This window comes from Mustelus asterias, chromosome 17 (assembly GCF_964213995.1).
Source record: "Mustelus asterias chromosome 17, sMusAst1.hap1.1, whole genome shotgun sequence".
NCBI lineage: Eukaryota > Metazoa > Chordata > Chondrichthyes > Carcharhiniformes > Triakidae > Mustelus > Mustelus asterias.
The window spans coordinates 6,063,089-6,080,498 of NC_135817.1; the positions used below are offsets into that span (position 1 = coordinate 6,063,089).

Below are 17,410 nucleotides of genomic sequence, written 5' to 3' on the forward strand. Positions count from 1 at the left end.
TCCCATTGGTGATCTGACAAAAGACACCAGCAAGTATGAATGGCCCACATTACATGAACTAGGTCAAACACTGGTTTGTCAGCCAGTTGGTTTAAATGCCTTTTTTGACTGAGAAGACTGCCCAGCTTTCATGGATGGGAGCCTGGTTGACTTAGGAGCAGTTCTTATGCAGAAAGATAAGGCAGGCAACCCGTCAGTCATTGTGATGGCAAGCAGATCATTAACACATGTAGAGCTCCATTATCGCAAACAGAGAAAGTAGTGCTCCCAATCATGTGAGCTATCTTACACTTGTTTGGAAGTGGGTTTCAAGTAAGAACTGATCATAAGCTATTAGTAAATGGACCAATAGTTTATGGACTATTATTCAATCCCCTCACCATCTGAAAGTTTATACCCCCTCTCTCACCCTGTGTTTACTCCCTCCATCTCGCTGTTAACAGCTTTCACCCACAACCCCTCTCACCCCAAGAGTGTTCACTCCCTCTCTCACCCCTTAATGGTGTTCACCCCCTCCCTTACCCCCTATCACCTCCTCCTCTCCCCAACAGTGTTCACCTTTTTCATGCTCTGGCAGTGTTCAGCATGCCCCCACCCTGTCAGTTTTCAACACCCCTCACCCCACGTGTTCACCCCCTCCCTCTCTAACCCTGACAGCAGACACTCCCTCCCTTACATTGGGGTGGCACAGTGGTTAGCACTGCTGCCTCACAGCGGCAGGGACCCGGGTTCAATTCCGGACTTGGGTCACTGTCTGTGTGGAGTTTTCACATTCTCTGCATGAGTTTCCTCATGGTGTTCTGATTTCCTCCTGCAGTTAAAAGATGTGCAGGTTAGGTTGATTGGTTATGCTAAATTGCCCCTTAGTTAGGGAGACTAGCTGGGTAAATAGTGGAGAGATGGGGCCTGAGTGGGATTGTTGTTGGTGCAGGCTCAATGGGTCGAATGGCCTCTTTCTGCACAGTGGCGATTCTGTGATCCCCTGAACATTTACCTCCTCCCTCATCTCCAAATGTTCACCCTGACAGTGTGCGCTTCTTCCCTCACACTCCATTTACCCCCTCCCTAACACCCCTTGAGTGTTCACTCCCTCCCTCAACCCCTCCTTCCCTTACCCTTCCCTCACTGCCTGAGTGTTCATTGCCTCCCTAACCCGACAGAGTTTACCTCCTCCCGCTCTCATCCCAAGTGTTGACCCCCTCCCTCACTCTTGAGTGTTCGCCCATTCCCTCTATCACCCCGATGATGTTCACCCCCCTCTCAACCCTGATCATAGAATCCCTACAGTGCAGGAGGAGGCCATTTGGCCCATTGAGTCTGCACCGACCACAATCCCACCCAGGCCCTATTCCTGTAACCCCACATATTCACCTTGCTAATTCCCCTGACACTAGGGTCAATTTAGCATGGCCAATCAACCTAACCTGTACATCTTTGGACTGTGGCAGGACACTGGAGCACCCAGAGGAAACCCACGCAGACACGGGGAGAATGTGCAAACTCCACACAGGCAGTGGCCCGAGGCTTGAATTGAACCCGGGTCCCTGGTGCTGAGGCAGCAGTACTAACCACTGTGATAATGTTCACCTGCAACAATGTTCACCTCCTCCCTCACACCGCAGTGTTCACTTCCTCTCTCAGCCACTGAGTGTTCACCTATGACGGTATTCACTCCCACCCTTACACCTGGCAGTTTTTGCCTCCTTTCTCACGTGCGTTCTCCCCTGCTCACCCCAGGAGTTCACACCCTTCCCTCACACCTTGAGTGTTTAATCCCCTCTCCCACCCCAAATGTGCACCCACTGATGATGTTCAACCGCTCTCACCCCTGGCAGACTTTACCCCCTCCCAGACAATGTTCGCCCTTCCCCTCCTTCACACCCCTTGGCAATGTTCACCTACATCGACAGTCTTCATCCTCTCCCTTATCCCCGTGACAACTTTAAAATTGACACCCCAAGTGTTAATCCCCTCCCCTGACAGTGTTCACCTCCTCCCTCACATTGCCTTACGGTGGAGGCAATCCTTACCTAAGGGTTCCCCTCCCTCTCCATTTACGATGCCCCGGACCTCAGAGGTTACAGATTATGCGTTCAAAAAACAAGACTTGTAAACTGTATTTACTACAGCCGGCGATTTTATAGAATCGTTTTCTGTATTGCAACCAGCAGCGGGGACCTTTCCCGATTCTTTTGTACCCTCTTTCCAACTCTATGGGACATGGCGCCCACTCTTCTGAGCCCTTTATAATATGGTCATGGCCCCTGTGCAGGTGCCCTGCAGCTGCTGATTGCCACTGGGGGTGGTGTCGAGTACAATGTCCCCTGAAGCTGCTGCTGATCCCACACGGACCCAGTGTAAACAGCTCCTCTGGTCTGTCTCGAGCTGTCGGCCGTTGGGAGCCCGCCACAGGCTCGCGGATGGATTCAAAACCTAGCGCGCGGGAGCCGCCTGTTAGATAGACGCTGATTAGCGCATGCAGCCCCCATTGCAATCGGTTCACTCGGCACTCAATTCCGACTCGCAGGAAACCCAATCGAGTCGGCGATTGGGAGCGGGCCTCAGATGGGCCTACCTGCAGTCGATCTGTTTACTTTACCCGACTGTAAGTTTTGTCATTGCAGGAAGCGCACTTCTTCTGATCTGAAAAAAAGTATTTTGCTCTATGTATTTAATAAGGGTGCGGTGTATGCTTTCATAAATGAACTTTCTGGAGCATGGGTTCTCTGTTTATGCAATCAGTAAAAGTGACTGATCACTGTTTAGGTGGGGGATTTTGCCTGTTTTTATATTTTGTTTGCGTTTTAAAAGATTAATAAGTATTAACAGGACATTTGGAGTCATCACGCAGCCCCCAGTGTTCTCCAGAATGTTTACTGCGTTGACTACAGACTTTATACACAAATGATCAGGTGCTAAGAAATGTAAGTTTACCAAAGTGCTGTTCTAACAAATAGCACTATATCCTTCATAATCATTTAACTGCCTGGCAGATGTATCTCTCTCTCCCCCCCTTCCCCACAATTCAAAAAGAAACTTTTCTCCCAAACTGTCAAAAATCTCTTTGGATGATTAATAGCCATGATGTAGGCAAATAATTAGATGCAAAGTTTTGGGATTTGCTTGCATATTACTTCCAATTTGCAAGAACCAGTGGTGGCAGGTTATGATTTCATGCTTATTGGACAGCCATTGTTGTCATCGGCTTTCCCTTGGAGGATGCCACTTTTACTCAGAGTCACAGGCTTCTGCTGTGGATCTTCTTACAAATAATTTTCGACCCACAGATCTTTGAGCAGATGGGGCAGGATGGTAGTGAGATTTGCAAGGTTTGCATCTTTTAATTTATTCTTTCATTGGATGTGTTGCACATCCCTCATTGCCCTTGAACTCAGTGGGCATCACTGGCTAGGCCAGCATTTGTTGTCCACCTGGAGAAGGTGATGGTGAGATTCCTTCTCGAACCACTGTAGATTGTGCTTGGCACACCAATGGTGTTGTAGGGAGGGAGTTCTAGGATTTTGACCCAGCAACAGTGAAAGTACGGTGATGTATTTCCAAGTCAGGGTGTTGAGTATCTTGAAGGGGAGCTTCCAGGTGGTGGTGTGCCCATGTGTCTGCCATCATTGTCCTTCTAGATGGTAGAAGTAAGTCATGGATTTGGAAGCTGCTGTCTAAGTAGCGTTGATGAATTCCTGCAGTACATCTGAGAGATGGTACATATTGCTGCCACTGTGTGTTGGTGAGGGAGGGTGAGAATGTTTGTGGATGGAGTGCCAATGAAGCAGGCTGCATTGTTCTGGATGATGTCAAGCTTCCTGAGTAATGTTGGAGTTGCATTCATCTTTTGATTTGATTTATTATTTGTCACATGTATTAGTATATAGTGAAAAGTATTGTTTCTTGTGGGCTATACAGACAAAGCATACCATACATAGGGAAGGAAAGGAGAGAGTTCAGAATGTAGTGTTACAGTCGTAGCTAGTGTGTAGAGAAAGATCAACTTAATGTGAGGTAGTCCATTCAAAAGTTTGATGGCAGTAGGGAAGAAACCAGTGCAAGTGGAGATAATTTCATCACACTCTCTACTTGTTGGCGATGGTCATTGCCTGGTACTTGTGTGTCACAAATGCTACTTGCCACCTATCAGCCCAAGACTGGATATTGTCCAGGTCTTGCTGCATTTGGACAAGGACTGCTTCAGTATCTGAGGAGTTGCGAGTGGGTGCTGAACATTGTGCAATCATCAGCGAACATTTCCACTTCTGACCTTATCATGGAAGGAAGTTCATTGTTGAAGCAGCTGAAGATGGTCCGGCCTAGGACACTATCCTGAGGAACTCCTGCAGTGATGTTCTGGAACTGGTATGATTCAGGAGCTAAACAGAAGCAAAGAACAGTCAGCCATTATTCCTCTGCATTGTACCTGTTATTTGGGAGGAGAGTAGAGGATGTTTGGCTATAGGATCTGTGGATTTTCATCATATTTGTGAATGTTTTATATAAATCAAGATTTTTAGAAGGAATGAAAACAAAATTTAAAAATTGAAGAGGTTTCATGACTATATATAATAAATTTAGGATGGTTGTCCTTTTGCTCATGTTATTTTGCAGAAAATGAGCAATTTATACCCACACCAAAGAAGAGCCTAAATGAAATTTGAGGTTTTTTTTGGATATTTGCCTTTTTAATCTTGATATTTTTGTTTTTTTTCTCTTTCTAAGCTATGCACAATCTAAAGCAGGGAAGTTGAAATCATACAGATTTCTTCTGGTGCTGCTAGACATCTACCTCCTGGAAGAACTTTGAATGATCCTTTTACATCCTGTGTCCCCACCTGTAAGAAAGGCACCCACTAGTCTTTTACTCCACCAGCTAAAAAGCTGCATTCTCCTGCATCCAAGGGTTTTATCCTTTCACATTTGTAATTGTATCATGATGCAATGAAAATAGGAGCACAGCTGAGATCAACTTTGGGTGTTTATTTGCTACTTTGGTTTTATTCCAGGTCTTGTTTGTCACTCTGTGCTGCACTGAGAGAATCTTGTCATGGTGGATGTTGGGAAATGGCCATTATTTGCCTTGCTTCCACCACAAGACCTCAATTCAATTCGTCTCGCCTGCGTCTTCGGCACGTCTGGTAATGAGACCTTGTACGTTACAGAAGATGATGAGGTAATGTCAAGCTTCCTGAATCTTAGTTATTAAACACAAAATTGAATCAGATGTTTCTTTTGTAATAGAATAGAAGTTATTTGTAAAATAAGGAATCTGCTTTCATATTGAACTTGATAAACTGTAATTGCCTTTAAAATTATCAACCATTTATGTGCTACTCTGTGATTGGCTGGCGGTGAGCTTGTAGTCACCCTGAACTGGTTCTGGTGAGAGTCATCAACCTTGAAACATTAAACCTCATTTATCTCCACTGATGCTGCCTGACCCTGCAGGGTGTTTCCAACTTTACAAACATTTTTTTAATCACATACTCTGACACTTTTGCTTTCTGTTTTAGTGATACACGTTCTCCAATTTCCTTTAGCATCAGGTACTATAAGTGATACAATAATGGGTGTATTGTGTAGTCTAGAAACCAGGCCAGGCTACTGATGTTTGTTGCCAAACAGTTGACATTCAGAGTGTCAACTAGTGCTAATTTGTTCTTGGAAATTTGTATGTTGTTCACAATGGAATGGAATTTAGCGATTCTGTATTTTAACAATGTAAACCAGGAGTGGTACTGTGGTTAACAGTACTGCTGCTTCACTGTGCCAGGGACCTGGGTTTGATTCCAGCCTTGGGGGAGCTGTCTGTATGGAGTTTGCTTGTGTGGAGTTTGCACATTCTACGTGGGTTTCCTCCCACCAAAGATGTGTAGGTTAGGTGGATTAGCCATGGTAAATGCGTGGATTTACAGGGAAGGCCTGGGTAGGATGCTCTTTCAGAGAGTCAATGCAGACTTGATGGGCTGAAGACTGCCTTTTGCACTGTAGGGATTCTATGGTTGGTTCTATGGAGGGTAAATTAAAATGAAAGTAGCATACAAATTCTGCAGGATATCGTTCTTTGACATTGAAAAATGAAATGCTCATTCTGTAATGGAGGAGCAAATTAAATTGTCAAACATTACAACACTAATAACAAAATGAGATTTGACTTCAGTGCTTGTTTCTGCAACAGGTGTTTGCCTTTGGCACTAACTGTAGTGGCTGCTTAGGAACTGGGGATATCCAAAGCACAATTGAGCCCAAGAAAATAGACGTCTTGTGTGGTAAGAAGATAATTCATCTAAGTTACGGGAGTGGACCCCATGTGGTGCTTACTACTTCAGGTAACAAGTTACAATAAACAAAATAACTTTCACTGATGCTCCAGTATTTTAACAAATTCCCTCTCTAGTTGCTTCAGTTTAAAGTGAAGCTACCCTGAGTTTGTATGTCTGTATAATATACGGAAAGGTGGGGTGGGGGTAGTTTGAAAATTCCTAGAGTTTCAGCATTTTGATTTGGTTTTGAGAAAGTAGCTGCAGCTCATTCATCATAGATTTAATAACTGGAACTTGAGCAATTGCAGCTTCAAAAAATCCTTGTTAATCTGTTATTTCATCTAAATTAATATTTAAACTTCCAATTGATATTGCACTTCCTAACAATAATCCTTGGCCATTCCTGTGGTGCGAAATACCGTCTCTAGCTGGATGGAATCTGTATCCTGTCCATTATAATTCGAGCAATATTGTGCCTAGTGAGTGGATTCCTTAAATCTTGGCCTTTTACGTACCAGGAAGTGATTTATGTATTAATCTACATGAATTAGCATGTGTAATTTGAGCAGAATTGCAAATAATCAAAAGACTTGTTAAACCTGAACTTCTTGCCAACCAGGAAATTATTTATGTACATTAATCAATAAATCATAAATGTATAAGTTTAATAATTTTAGAACATCAGTGTTTGCTTCGGTGTTAAGTAAAATCAAATGCTAAAGCAGTCGATGATATGACCAGTGAATATATCTCTAATCATTTCGCTATATTTGCTGACCAATCTTGCACATTTGTTTTGTTGTTCAACTTCCAAGTTGGAACTTGTGTAATTCTGACATAAAATAAGGTTTTAAGTTAACATTACTGTACTTTGTGCATTCAGACCGGAAATATTTGGACAGTCAGTATGTTCAGTTTAAGAAATTAATGCAAGTTTCACGTGGCCAGACTATTCTGTAAGAAAGCCTTGATCGGATTCTTATTGTACATACTATGATCTAGTATTTAGCCAATTTCTACTGGTGGCAGTTGGATGCTGTAATTGGCCACAAAGTCTCTGGGTTCAGGAAGAAAAAAGCAATTTTAGTCCAATACCAGGACCCTTGCTAGCAACGTGGTTACTTGGATGCCATTTGGGATTGTGTCAAGCTTCAAAGCAGCATGTACAACGGTTAAAGAGTCTGCAAACTCTATCTGCCGAGGCTCAAGTGAACACTGCCCACTTTTTACGCATGAGGGTGGCCAGTGCATGGAGAACTGCACTCTTGTGATTTGGTTCCTTCAATAGCATATAGGAAAGGAGATTTAAAGAAGAAAATAGAAATTGCTGCTTCAAAAAGAGTGATGGTATTTGGAACCAACAAGCTGTAATTTGTGCAGATTTAAACGTTTAAAAAAAAAGTAATGATATTGTTAACAGTCATTATTGTATTCATTGGGGTATTGAGTGAAACGACAAGGATAATTGCTTTCTTTATCCAAGAAAAAATTGCACAAATTATAAAACATTTCTGTGTTACTAAATCTTTTAAAAAAGCTTATTGTTGGTTTGCAGATGGAGAAGTTTATGCTTGGGGGAATAATGGTTACAGTCAGCTTGGCAATGGGACAACTACTCAAGGATTATCTCCTTGTCAGGTATCAACCAACCTGCTCCACAAGAAAGTAACCGAGGTGGCCTGTGGATCTCATCATTCCATGGTACTGACATCCGATGGGGAAGTGAGTGAAGATGTTTATTAAAAAACAAATACTCCTGCAATAACATAAGATTTCAAGGACCCCTGGTGTAGGGTCTATTTTCTTCTTCAGAATAAACATGAGTGGCAACTTCTTTATTAAGCGTCCTTTATAATTAGCATTTTACATAAAGCGAAATAGATTAATTTTATTGATACAGCATTCAAACAGCAACTGAACAGAACTGGACTGCAAACATATAGCTATACAGAACATTATAACTTTTATCTTCTGTTTTAAAGAGCTGTGCACAAGCAGTCTCTAGCTGCATAAACAATTGGCATCTGTGACCATGAAACACTGCTGTTTACCTTGTAAGAAAGCCTATTTATGCAAAGGATCATTTTTGCTTAACATCACACTTTCAAATATAACCAATTTTCTAAGCTGAACCCAGACTTCCAAGCTGAGTTTTAAAATGTGCCCAAATTAGCTTAAGTTAGCTTAATGCGTAGCACAATTAGTTACATTAGGCAGAAATACTTTAAAATGAAGCCTTTTAACTGGAGCAAACCATACAGAGGATCTCACACCTGGTATATCACTTAAGAAGGTATAATCATAGAATTCTACAGTGCAGAAGGAGGCCATTTGGCCCAACGAGTCTGCACCGACCACAATCCCACCCAGGCCCTATCCCCCAACCCTAGCTAGTCCCCCTGACACTAAGGGTCAATTCAGCATGGCCAATCCACCTAACCCCCACATCTTTGGGAGCACCCGGAGGAAACCCACGCAGACATGGGGAGAATGTGCAAATTCCACACAGACAGTGACCCAAGCCGGGACTCTAACACGGGTCCCTGGCGCTGTGAGGCAGTAGTGCTAACCACTGTGCCACCATGCTGCCCAATAAGAAAGATTGGAATGAGGTTAGGGTATTAAGCTGATTCCTTTGGGTGGATCATTAAAACCTGTTCCACTATAGACTCTTCTGAACATTCAAATACTAATCGAAAGTTGGAAGAAATTGGAGTTTGGTTCCTCTAAAAATCAGCAAGGCTAGATTACCTGGTGTTCAATTTTCAATTTCGGCTATCCTGGGATCCCTTACTGTCTCCTGTGATTAGTTGACATGAATGGTTTGTTTGTTTCTTGTCTTCTCCTTCACCTACTTCGCTGCTAAACACCCTGTTTGAAATGTGACAAAAGTATCCTCCAGCTGTTGATAGTTGCGGCAGAAACTTTCTAAAATGTTTCAGTATATCATTTATTCACTGGGATAAGAAAGAAAGCTATTGATGCTGTTGATTTTGCTCTGATTATGAAAGCTATGAAAGCTATAGATGCTATTGAGTTTGGAAGACTCACACTTCATCAATATAATAGCACTTCAATTAGACAAATATAGAACTCTTACACAGATTGAAAGTTGGTGATAATGGCAGATGTTTTTTTTGTGCAGGAAAATGCAGAGCTACTTAAACATACATTACATTTTGTCTCCTTATGACACACATTCTTGTAAAATTTTATTTCTGATAAGTGGGGAACTGCAGTGAAAATCCTATTAAAATGCAGAATTACTGTTCCTGCAGTATGGTTTGCAATCTCATAACTCTGATTCTTCCCTTTTACACAGGGACAGATTTTGGGACTAAAGACTAATCTGTATTGTGCAGGGTTTGCATGTGCAACTGTAAAATTGCAATTGTGAACATTCCATTCCAGTATGGAACTTTCATGTTGTCGAGTCTGGGCCACTAATGTTAAAAGTGCTTCACTGGCTTGTATGGATGGACTGAATTGACAGCCTGTGTGTGATCAGTGTGAAATGGCGGCTATAGCTGTCATTTCTACGTGCCATTAGAGCACTTTAGGGCTGACCCCCTCATCGAGCAGTGCCAGACTGGAACAGCACTTGGAGTTGGAAATCACAGGCCCGTCACCCCTAATTTTCTGTCCATAAATTTGAGGAGAAATTGTCAGCTGGCATTCCCTGTGAGTGCTGTCAGATGCTGGGATCACCCGACCAAGGCATTGGATATTTTATCTCCAGGAACAGGACTGTAATCTTAGGTTCTCTCAGAAAATTAGTGAACCGATGGAGTTTAGGTCCCTTGCTGACAGAAGGTATTGACTTTCATTGTCATGTGGCACAATTTCCATTGTTGCTTATAGGATAAGCAATGTTCAAGTTGCACTTTATCACAATTTCAAATGTTAACTTATTTCTGATCAAAATCACTTTTCAGATATAACAGCAGGTGAGGTGGGACAACATATTTTCTCCAATGTTGTTTCACTCTGGTAACTTGCGTCCTAATGGGTATATACTTTTAATTTGCTCTTAAGATGTGGGCATCACTGGTGAGACTAGCATTGATTGCCCATTCCTACTTGCCCTGAAGTCAGTGGTGAGCCACCTTTTAATATTGCTACAGTCTGGTGTAGGTACACCGACTGTGCTGTTAGGTCATAGAGCTTGTGGATTTGGAAGGTGCTGTTGGAGGAGCCTTGGCAGTTTGCTGCTGTGCATCTTGTAAATGCTGCCACTGTACACTGATGGTAGAGGGAGAATGCACTGGTGGTGGAGGAAGTGAATGTTTAAAGTAGTGGAGGTGTCGAGTTTCTTGAGTTTCATTGAAGCTGCATTTATCCAAGCAAGTGGAGAACATTCCATCACACTCCTGACTTTTGTGTTGTAGATGGCGATACAGGTATATTAATAATGGCATATCAATATGTTCCTTTTAAGTAGAATTTTTAATGTAGAAAAATATGCCAATGCCCTTTACAAAGACATAAAGGCAAATGGATGTCGAGCTAAAGAAAGGACAGAATAGCTGGGATGACCAAAAAGCCTGGACAAAACGGTGGGTTAGAGGCCAGTGTGAAGTGGAAATGTTTAAGGATGAAATTAGAATGTGCGGCCCAGACAGTTTGCCCAACCACAAAGTGAGGAGGCTGATATAAGCCAATAGGGAGTGAGTGTTGCACAGCTATCTATACATCAGTGTGTGTAACTGTGTGAATGTGTGCTTGTGTAGATAATTAAAACAAAAAATGCTAAATGTGAATCAGGTGTTTGTCTAATACTTTGACTGCTTTCAATGAACCAAACTGATGAAAATGAGTCTCAATCTTGCAGAACTTTTGTTTGAGTATTTTTGTATATTCAATTCTTGCTTTCTGTTCTTGATTCTTGAGTAACTTAAGTTGAGAATTAGTCACTATTGATCTTGTATACAGTTTAGGAACATTTTACTTATGGATTTATTGAACTTTTTATGATAGGTTTATGCCTGGGGTTATAATAACTGTGGACAAGTTGGATCAGGCTCCACTTCTAATCAGCCAACACCACGAAGAGTGACCAGTTGCTTACAAAATAAAGTGGTTGCGACTGTTGCTTGTGGTCAGTCATCCTCCATGGCAGTGCTGGATAATGGAGAGGTGAGCAATGTCATGTGATTTAAAAGGGTAAACTGAATGTTTAATCTTTTAATTTAAAATTAATTAGTCATTTTTACATACTAGTAGGGCTTATGTTACTGAATTTCTTAATACTTGTCAGCTGTCAGCATTTCCATAAAGTGTCAGTTCGTCGACTGGGTTCTCCCTGTGGCCTATTAGTATGGTCACTGACCTGGAGTAATGCTCTGGAGTTTCAGGCTCGAATCCTACCCATGATGGTTGGTCAAATTTGAATTCAATAAAAAAAATTGACTTGTGGCAGGCAAGGGTGATGTCACCATCTGATATTGTACAAAGGTTTTAGCCTGCAACACCACGGCACAAGACTGTAATCAGGTGACTGATGTTGTGGGAACTAAATTATGCCCTGTGGAATGTTGAGTCTTCACATCTTCAGGGAAAGTGTAATGCCTGAAATGTGGATTTTAAAATACTGCCTCTTGATAAATTAATAAACTTGGTGGAAGGTTTTGATTTCAGCATTGTTGCAGGTACTTGATTAACAATTTGGTATAAATGTAAGCAAACAGCTTGCCATCTAACTTGTCAGCATGCAACCTCTTACAGTGTGTTTCAATAACCTTGATAAACATACCTACACAGTAACTTCTCCCTTAAAGTTATGGTTGCATTATTGAAAATCACAACTTTAAGTGAATCATGGGTTCCTATAGGAATTAATGTTAAAGCTGGAGTTAGGTTCCTTTGGACATTTCTTTCCCAGAAAACATATTGCACTGTAAGTGTGTAACACTGTGCATTCCGAGCTGGAATAACTTGTGAAGTAAAATAACTCGCTGAATATAACAGGAATCCATAGGTGCAGTCTTTCCGCCCTACTGCGCTAGTCGGGTAGTGAAGTGGGAAATTTGAATGGGAGAATAAAAACGCCCAGTGTCAGGCCATTCATGATCAACCCAAGCCATTTTTAACGACGTAATCCGTGATGGGGGGAGGCGCGATTGGAAGGGTCCGTGGTGGTGGTGAGCAGGGTTGGTCCGTGGGGGTGGTGGTCGGAGGTGCGGCGTGCACTATTGGGGCGGGGTGGTCCGTGGTGATGGGTGGGGGTCGAGGGCGCATTCATGGTGCTGGTGGGAGAGCCCACGTGTGCGATTGGGGGAAGGGGGGTGTGATTGGGGGTGTGCCTGTGGTGATGGTGGAGGGGATGGGGACATGATTGTGAGGGATCCATGGGGGGGGGGGTCCCGTGTGGTGGGAGTGTGTGCACGATGGGATGGGGGGGGGGGGGGTTGGGTGTGGTATGTCTGTGGCATGTGATTGGGGTGGTGGGAGTGTGTGATTGGCAGGGATCCATGGTGGAGGCGGGAGGCTTGTGATGGGGGGGGGGGCGCTGTGAAGGTGGGAAGGGTGCCCAATTGCAGCCGAGAGGGAGCATCCTTTTCTTTGTCCCTGACCTGGACCCCCTTTTGGGACCTCTTGCTGTCCTTCTTCTTAGGATACTACTTCTGATAAAAACTGACATCAACTGACTCAAACTGCTGTTCACTGATCCTTGAATTGATCTAGTGACCTAAGGATTCCCGAGAGGGCCTGGTCCTTATTACTAGGCAGGATGAAATCTAACAAGCAGTGCAAAATCCTGTACCTTACACAATCTCTACAAACTGCAAGCTTACATCTCACACAGAGACACAGAAAATGTTTTTTTAATAATCTCCTTGGAAAAAAGAAAGCTTTGCTAAAGTGAAGGTTCCTTTATAGTGGCTTCACAAATTCTTTACAAGTACTTCACATCAACTTTCATCAGATATTTATACATACTATATAGATAAAAGTTTCATTTTGTTTAGCCTCCATAATCTCCATTTCTTTTGCTCATTCTGTTTTTTTTTCTTTTTCCAATTCAGGTTTCAAAATTTATTTTTCTATTTCAAGCTGCTTCATTTGCAACTAAATTCTAGCAACTAAAAACTGACTTGCTGTTCAGATTAAAATGTTCTTCCAATCTCAAATGTTGTGCAATTTACTTAAGCTATTTTTGCTTTCCTGGCCCCTGCTTTTAATACTAACTCTTCCACTAATGCAGTTAACCTAGCTTTAGTTAATTGTTGCAGGTCACTCTGGGACAAATCTTCCCTCTTCAGAAAAGGCTTAGCAATTGCCAAAGCCATTCTGCTTTTCAATCAGTATGGCAAAATTCACTGTGGAAATCTTATCACCCTTAACCTCAGCAAGAATCAGCACTCGTATTTGTCTGGGGATTCGAAATCTTGCAAGAGCCGCAGATTTATTTATGTTACAATTCTTAGCCTGATCCCAGATTGTGCATGAGATCTGGTTAGTGGTCAACAACCTTTTGTTTAAAGTAACCAAATTTTGAAATTCAAGATGCTTACTAAATGAATAAAGCCACAAACAAAAGTAAGGATAATCCAATTTACAATGTCTACGGTCGGCTCAAACATTCAAGTACATGTGAATTAACAGGCACACAGTGGTTGGACACATCAAACTGCACAATGAATGACAATTGCAACCAAAACAGATTCCATGGATTTCTCAATAACCTACCCAACATTATTAGTCATAGAGTCAACCAACTTCTCTTGCAAGGATTTGCAATCTTCACCTTCCAAGACTTTTACTGTGAAATTTTCTCCAAACGTTGTTCCAATTCGATTGCTTCAATGGCAGCCGCATAGGGTTTCAATTCGCCTATGAGATTACATTCCCTTGGATTTGAGTATACTCAAACATCAACTGACATGCACAATTTCAGTTATTTGGCCATACCAAGCAGAAGACCACTGCACCAAAGGGGTATCTTTGCCCCAATGGCCAGCACTTGGAGTCACCAATCTTCGGCTGCCTTCTTTGATATTCAAGGCTTTTCCCATGCCCACTTCATGTAAGCGCTGTGGGGAGCAGACTTTTCAATGATTCAGAACCTGTTTCTGTGCTCCTTTTTTCAACTTAACTGGGATCTGTTTCTATCCCCTGTCTTTGTTCCTTACCTGGGACTTTTGGGACCTCAACCTGCGGCACTTTTCTCATTCAAACTCACTCAAGCTGCTGTTTTACTGATCCTTGAATTGATCTCGTGACCTATCAAAACACTCCAAGTGGGTCCAGCCTTGGCAGGAACAAATGTAACCAGCAGTGGAACAGCTTGTACTTTAAATGTTACAAGTCAGCAAGCTCTCATACCACAAGGAGACTCAGAAAGAATGATTTCACAATTAAAGAGTGATGGCCAGAATATGAAGCAATGTTCCAGCTGAAGTTGAACCAGAGTATTATAAAGATACATCATAACTTCCTTGCTTTTATACTCCGCCCCTTTTATAAAGTCATGATGTGGAGATGCCGGCATTGGACTGGGGTAAATACAGTAAGAGTTTTAACAACACCAGGTTAAAGTCCAACAGGTTTATTTGGTAGCAAATGCCATTAGCTTTCGGAGCGCTGCTCCTTCGTCAGATGGAGTGGAAATGTGCTCTCAAACAGGGCACAGAGACACAAAATCAAGTTACAGAATACTGATTAGAATGTGAATCTTTACAGCTGATCAGGTCTTAAAGTTCCGACGTGCCACAGCGAAAAACCGCACCGACCTCCTCAGAAGACAAACACGGGACACGGTGGACAGAGTACCCTACGTCGTCCAGTACTTCCCCGGAGCGGAGAAGCTACGGCACCTCCTCCGGAGCCTTCAACATGTCATTGATGAAGACGAACATCTCGCCAAGGCCATCCCCACACCCCCACTTCTTGCCTTCAAACAACCGCACAACCTCAAACAGACCATTGTCCGCAGCAAACTACCCAGCCTTCAGGAGAACAGTGACCACGACACCACACAACCCTGCCACAGCAACCTCTGCAAGATGTGCCGGATCATCGACACGGATGCCATCATCTCACGTGAGAACACCATCTACCAGGTACACGGTACCTACTCTTGCAACTCGGCCAACGTTGTCTACCTGATACGCTGCAGGAAAGGATGTGCCGAGGCATGGTACATTGGGGAAACCATGCAGATGCTACGACAACGGATGAATGAACACCGCTCGACAATCACCAGGCAAGACTGTTCTCTTCCTGTGGGGGAGCACTTCAGCGGTCACGGGCATTCGGCCTCTGATCTTCGGGTAAGTGTTCTCCAAGGTGGCCTTCACGACACACGACAGCGCAGAGTCGCTGAGCAGAAACTGATAGCCAAGTTCCGCACACATGAGGACGGTCTAAACCGGGATCTTGGGTTCATGTCACACTATCGGTAACCCCCACAGCTTGCCTCCTGGACTTGCAGAATCTCACTGGCTGTCCTGTCTGGAGACAATACACATTTCTTTAACCTGTGCCTAATGCTCCCTCCATTCACATTGTCTGTATCTTTAAGACCTGATCAGCTGTAAAGATTCACATTCTAATCAATATTCTGTACATTTTGTGTCTCTGTATGCCCTGTTTGAGAGCAGATATCCACTCCATCTGACGAAGGAGCAGCGCTCCGAAAGCTAATGGCATTTGCTACCAAATAGACCTGTTGGACTTTAACCTGGTGTTGTTAAAACTCTTACTACCCTTTTATAAAGCCCATTGTTGATCCACCAGAAAGAACTCTTCAGGTGTAGGCAATAAAACAAAACTTACTCCAACTTATAAATCAAAGCAAATGGTTTAATAAAGAAACTTCATTACTCCAACACTTGAGGCGTCACCCTGGACCATTCCAAGCTCCCACAAACCCCAGCAGCTGCTTCTTTATGCTGGTCAGCTGACCACCACATCATTTCATCATTGGTTACTGAGTCAGCTGACCCTTACAGCATGTTACCATTGGTCGCACTACAAAGATCCAATGTTATCATTGGTTACATTCTAACACCCATGTGTGCTTTTTTAACCACTTTCTCAAATTGCCATGCCTCTTTCATTGATTTGTACGTGTATATCCCCAGATCTCTGTTTCTGCATTTCCTTTATAATTGTGTACCTCTTTATTGGCTCTCTTCTGTCTGTATATGAAAGTATGCTATTTCACAAATCTCTGCATTAAATTTAATCTGCCATATGTCTTCCCTGTCTATACCCTCTTTAAGTCCTTCACCCTCGGTTCACAATATGCCCAAATTTTGTGTCTCTTACAAATATTGAAATTGTGCCCTGAACACCCAAGTCTAAGTCAAGATATATCAAGAAAAGTAGTGTTTCTAGTATGGATCAATGGGGAATGCTGCTGTATAATCTTTCTTCAGTCCAAATTATTAACCACTACATGGTGGCACAGTGGTTAGCACTGCTGCCTCACAGCGCTAGGGACCTGGGTTCGATTCCCATCTTGGGTCACTGTCTGTGTGGAGTCTGCACATTCTCCCCGTGTTTGTGTGGGTTTCCTCCCACAGTCCGAAAATCTCGCTGGTTAGGTGCATTGGCCATGCTAAATTCTCCCTCAGTGTACCCGAACAGACACTGGAGTGTGGTGACTAGGGGATTTTCACAGTAACTTTATTGTAGTGTTAATGTAAGCCTACTTGTGACACTAATAGATAAACTAAACCTCTCAGTTTTTTGTCATTTGGCCAACTTCAAATCCAACTTTGCCAACAAGTTTATTATGTGTCATATTATCAAATGCCTTTTGGAAGTACATATACACCAACTACATACATTATCCTCATCAACTATCTTTGTTACCTTACCAAGAAACACAATCAAATTAGTTAAACATGAGTTGCCCCTAACATATCTGTGCTGGCTTTCTCTAATCCACGTTTGTCTAAGTGATAGTTAATTATGCCTTCTGAAAGTTTTTCCAATACCAAGGTTAAACTAGTTGGCTTGTCGTTGCTGGGTATATCCTTTCACTTTTTTTTGAGCAAGGATGTAATATTTGCTGTTCTGCAGTCCTCTGGCACCACCCCCATACCCAAGAAAGAGTGGAAGTTTATGGAAAGTACCTCTGCAATTTCCATCCTTATTTCCCTTAGCATCCTTGGATGCATCGCATGTGGTCCTGG

At 42.8% G+C, this 17,410-nt stretch overlaps 1 protein-coding gene across 22 annotated transcripts in view; it reads left to right on the forward strand.

The window, feature by feature from the left end:
• The first annotated feature begins 2,301 nt into the window (after nucleotides 1-2,301).
• LOC144506293 (RCC1 and BTB domain-containing protein 2-like) overlaps nucleotides 2,302-17,410 on the forward strand; it is a 109,962-nt gene continuing 94,853 nt past the window's right edge. For 18 of the 22 annotated variants that reach the window (XM_078232196.1, XM_078232211.1, XM_078232197.1 and 15 more), the window contains exons 1-5: nucleotides 2,322-2,605; nucleotides 5,010-5,176; nucleotides 6,182-6,332; nucleotides 7,822-7,988; nucleotides 11,244-11,402. In XM_078232196.1, the coding sequence (XP_078088322.1) occupies nucleotides 5,051-5,176; nucleotides 6,182-6,332; nucleotides 7,822-7,988; nucleotides 11,244-11,402 (603 nt within the window). In that variant the 5' untranslated portion in view covers nucleotides 2,322-2,605; nucleotides 5,010-5,050. Of the gene's footprint in view, nucleotides 2,925-5,009; nucleotides 5,177-6,181; nucleotides 6,333-7,821; nucleotides 7,989-11,243; nucleotides 11,403-17,410 lie in introns of all 22 variants that reach the window. The other 4 variants (XM_078232208.1, XM_078232203.1, XM_078232191.1 and 1 more) reach the window with 2 other exon arrangements.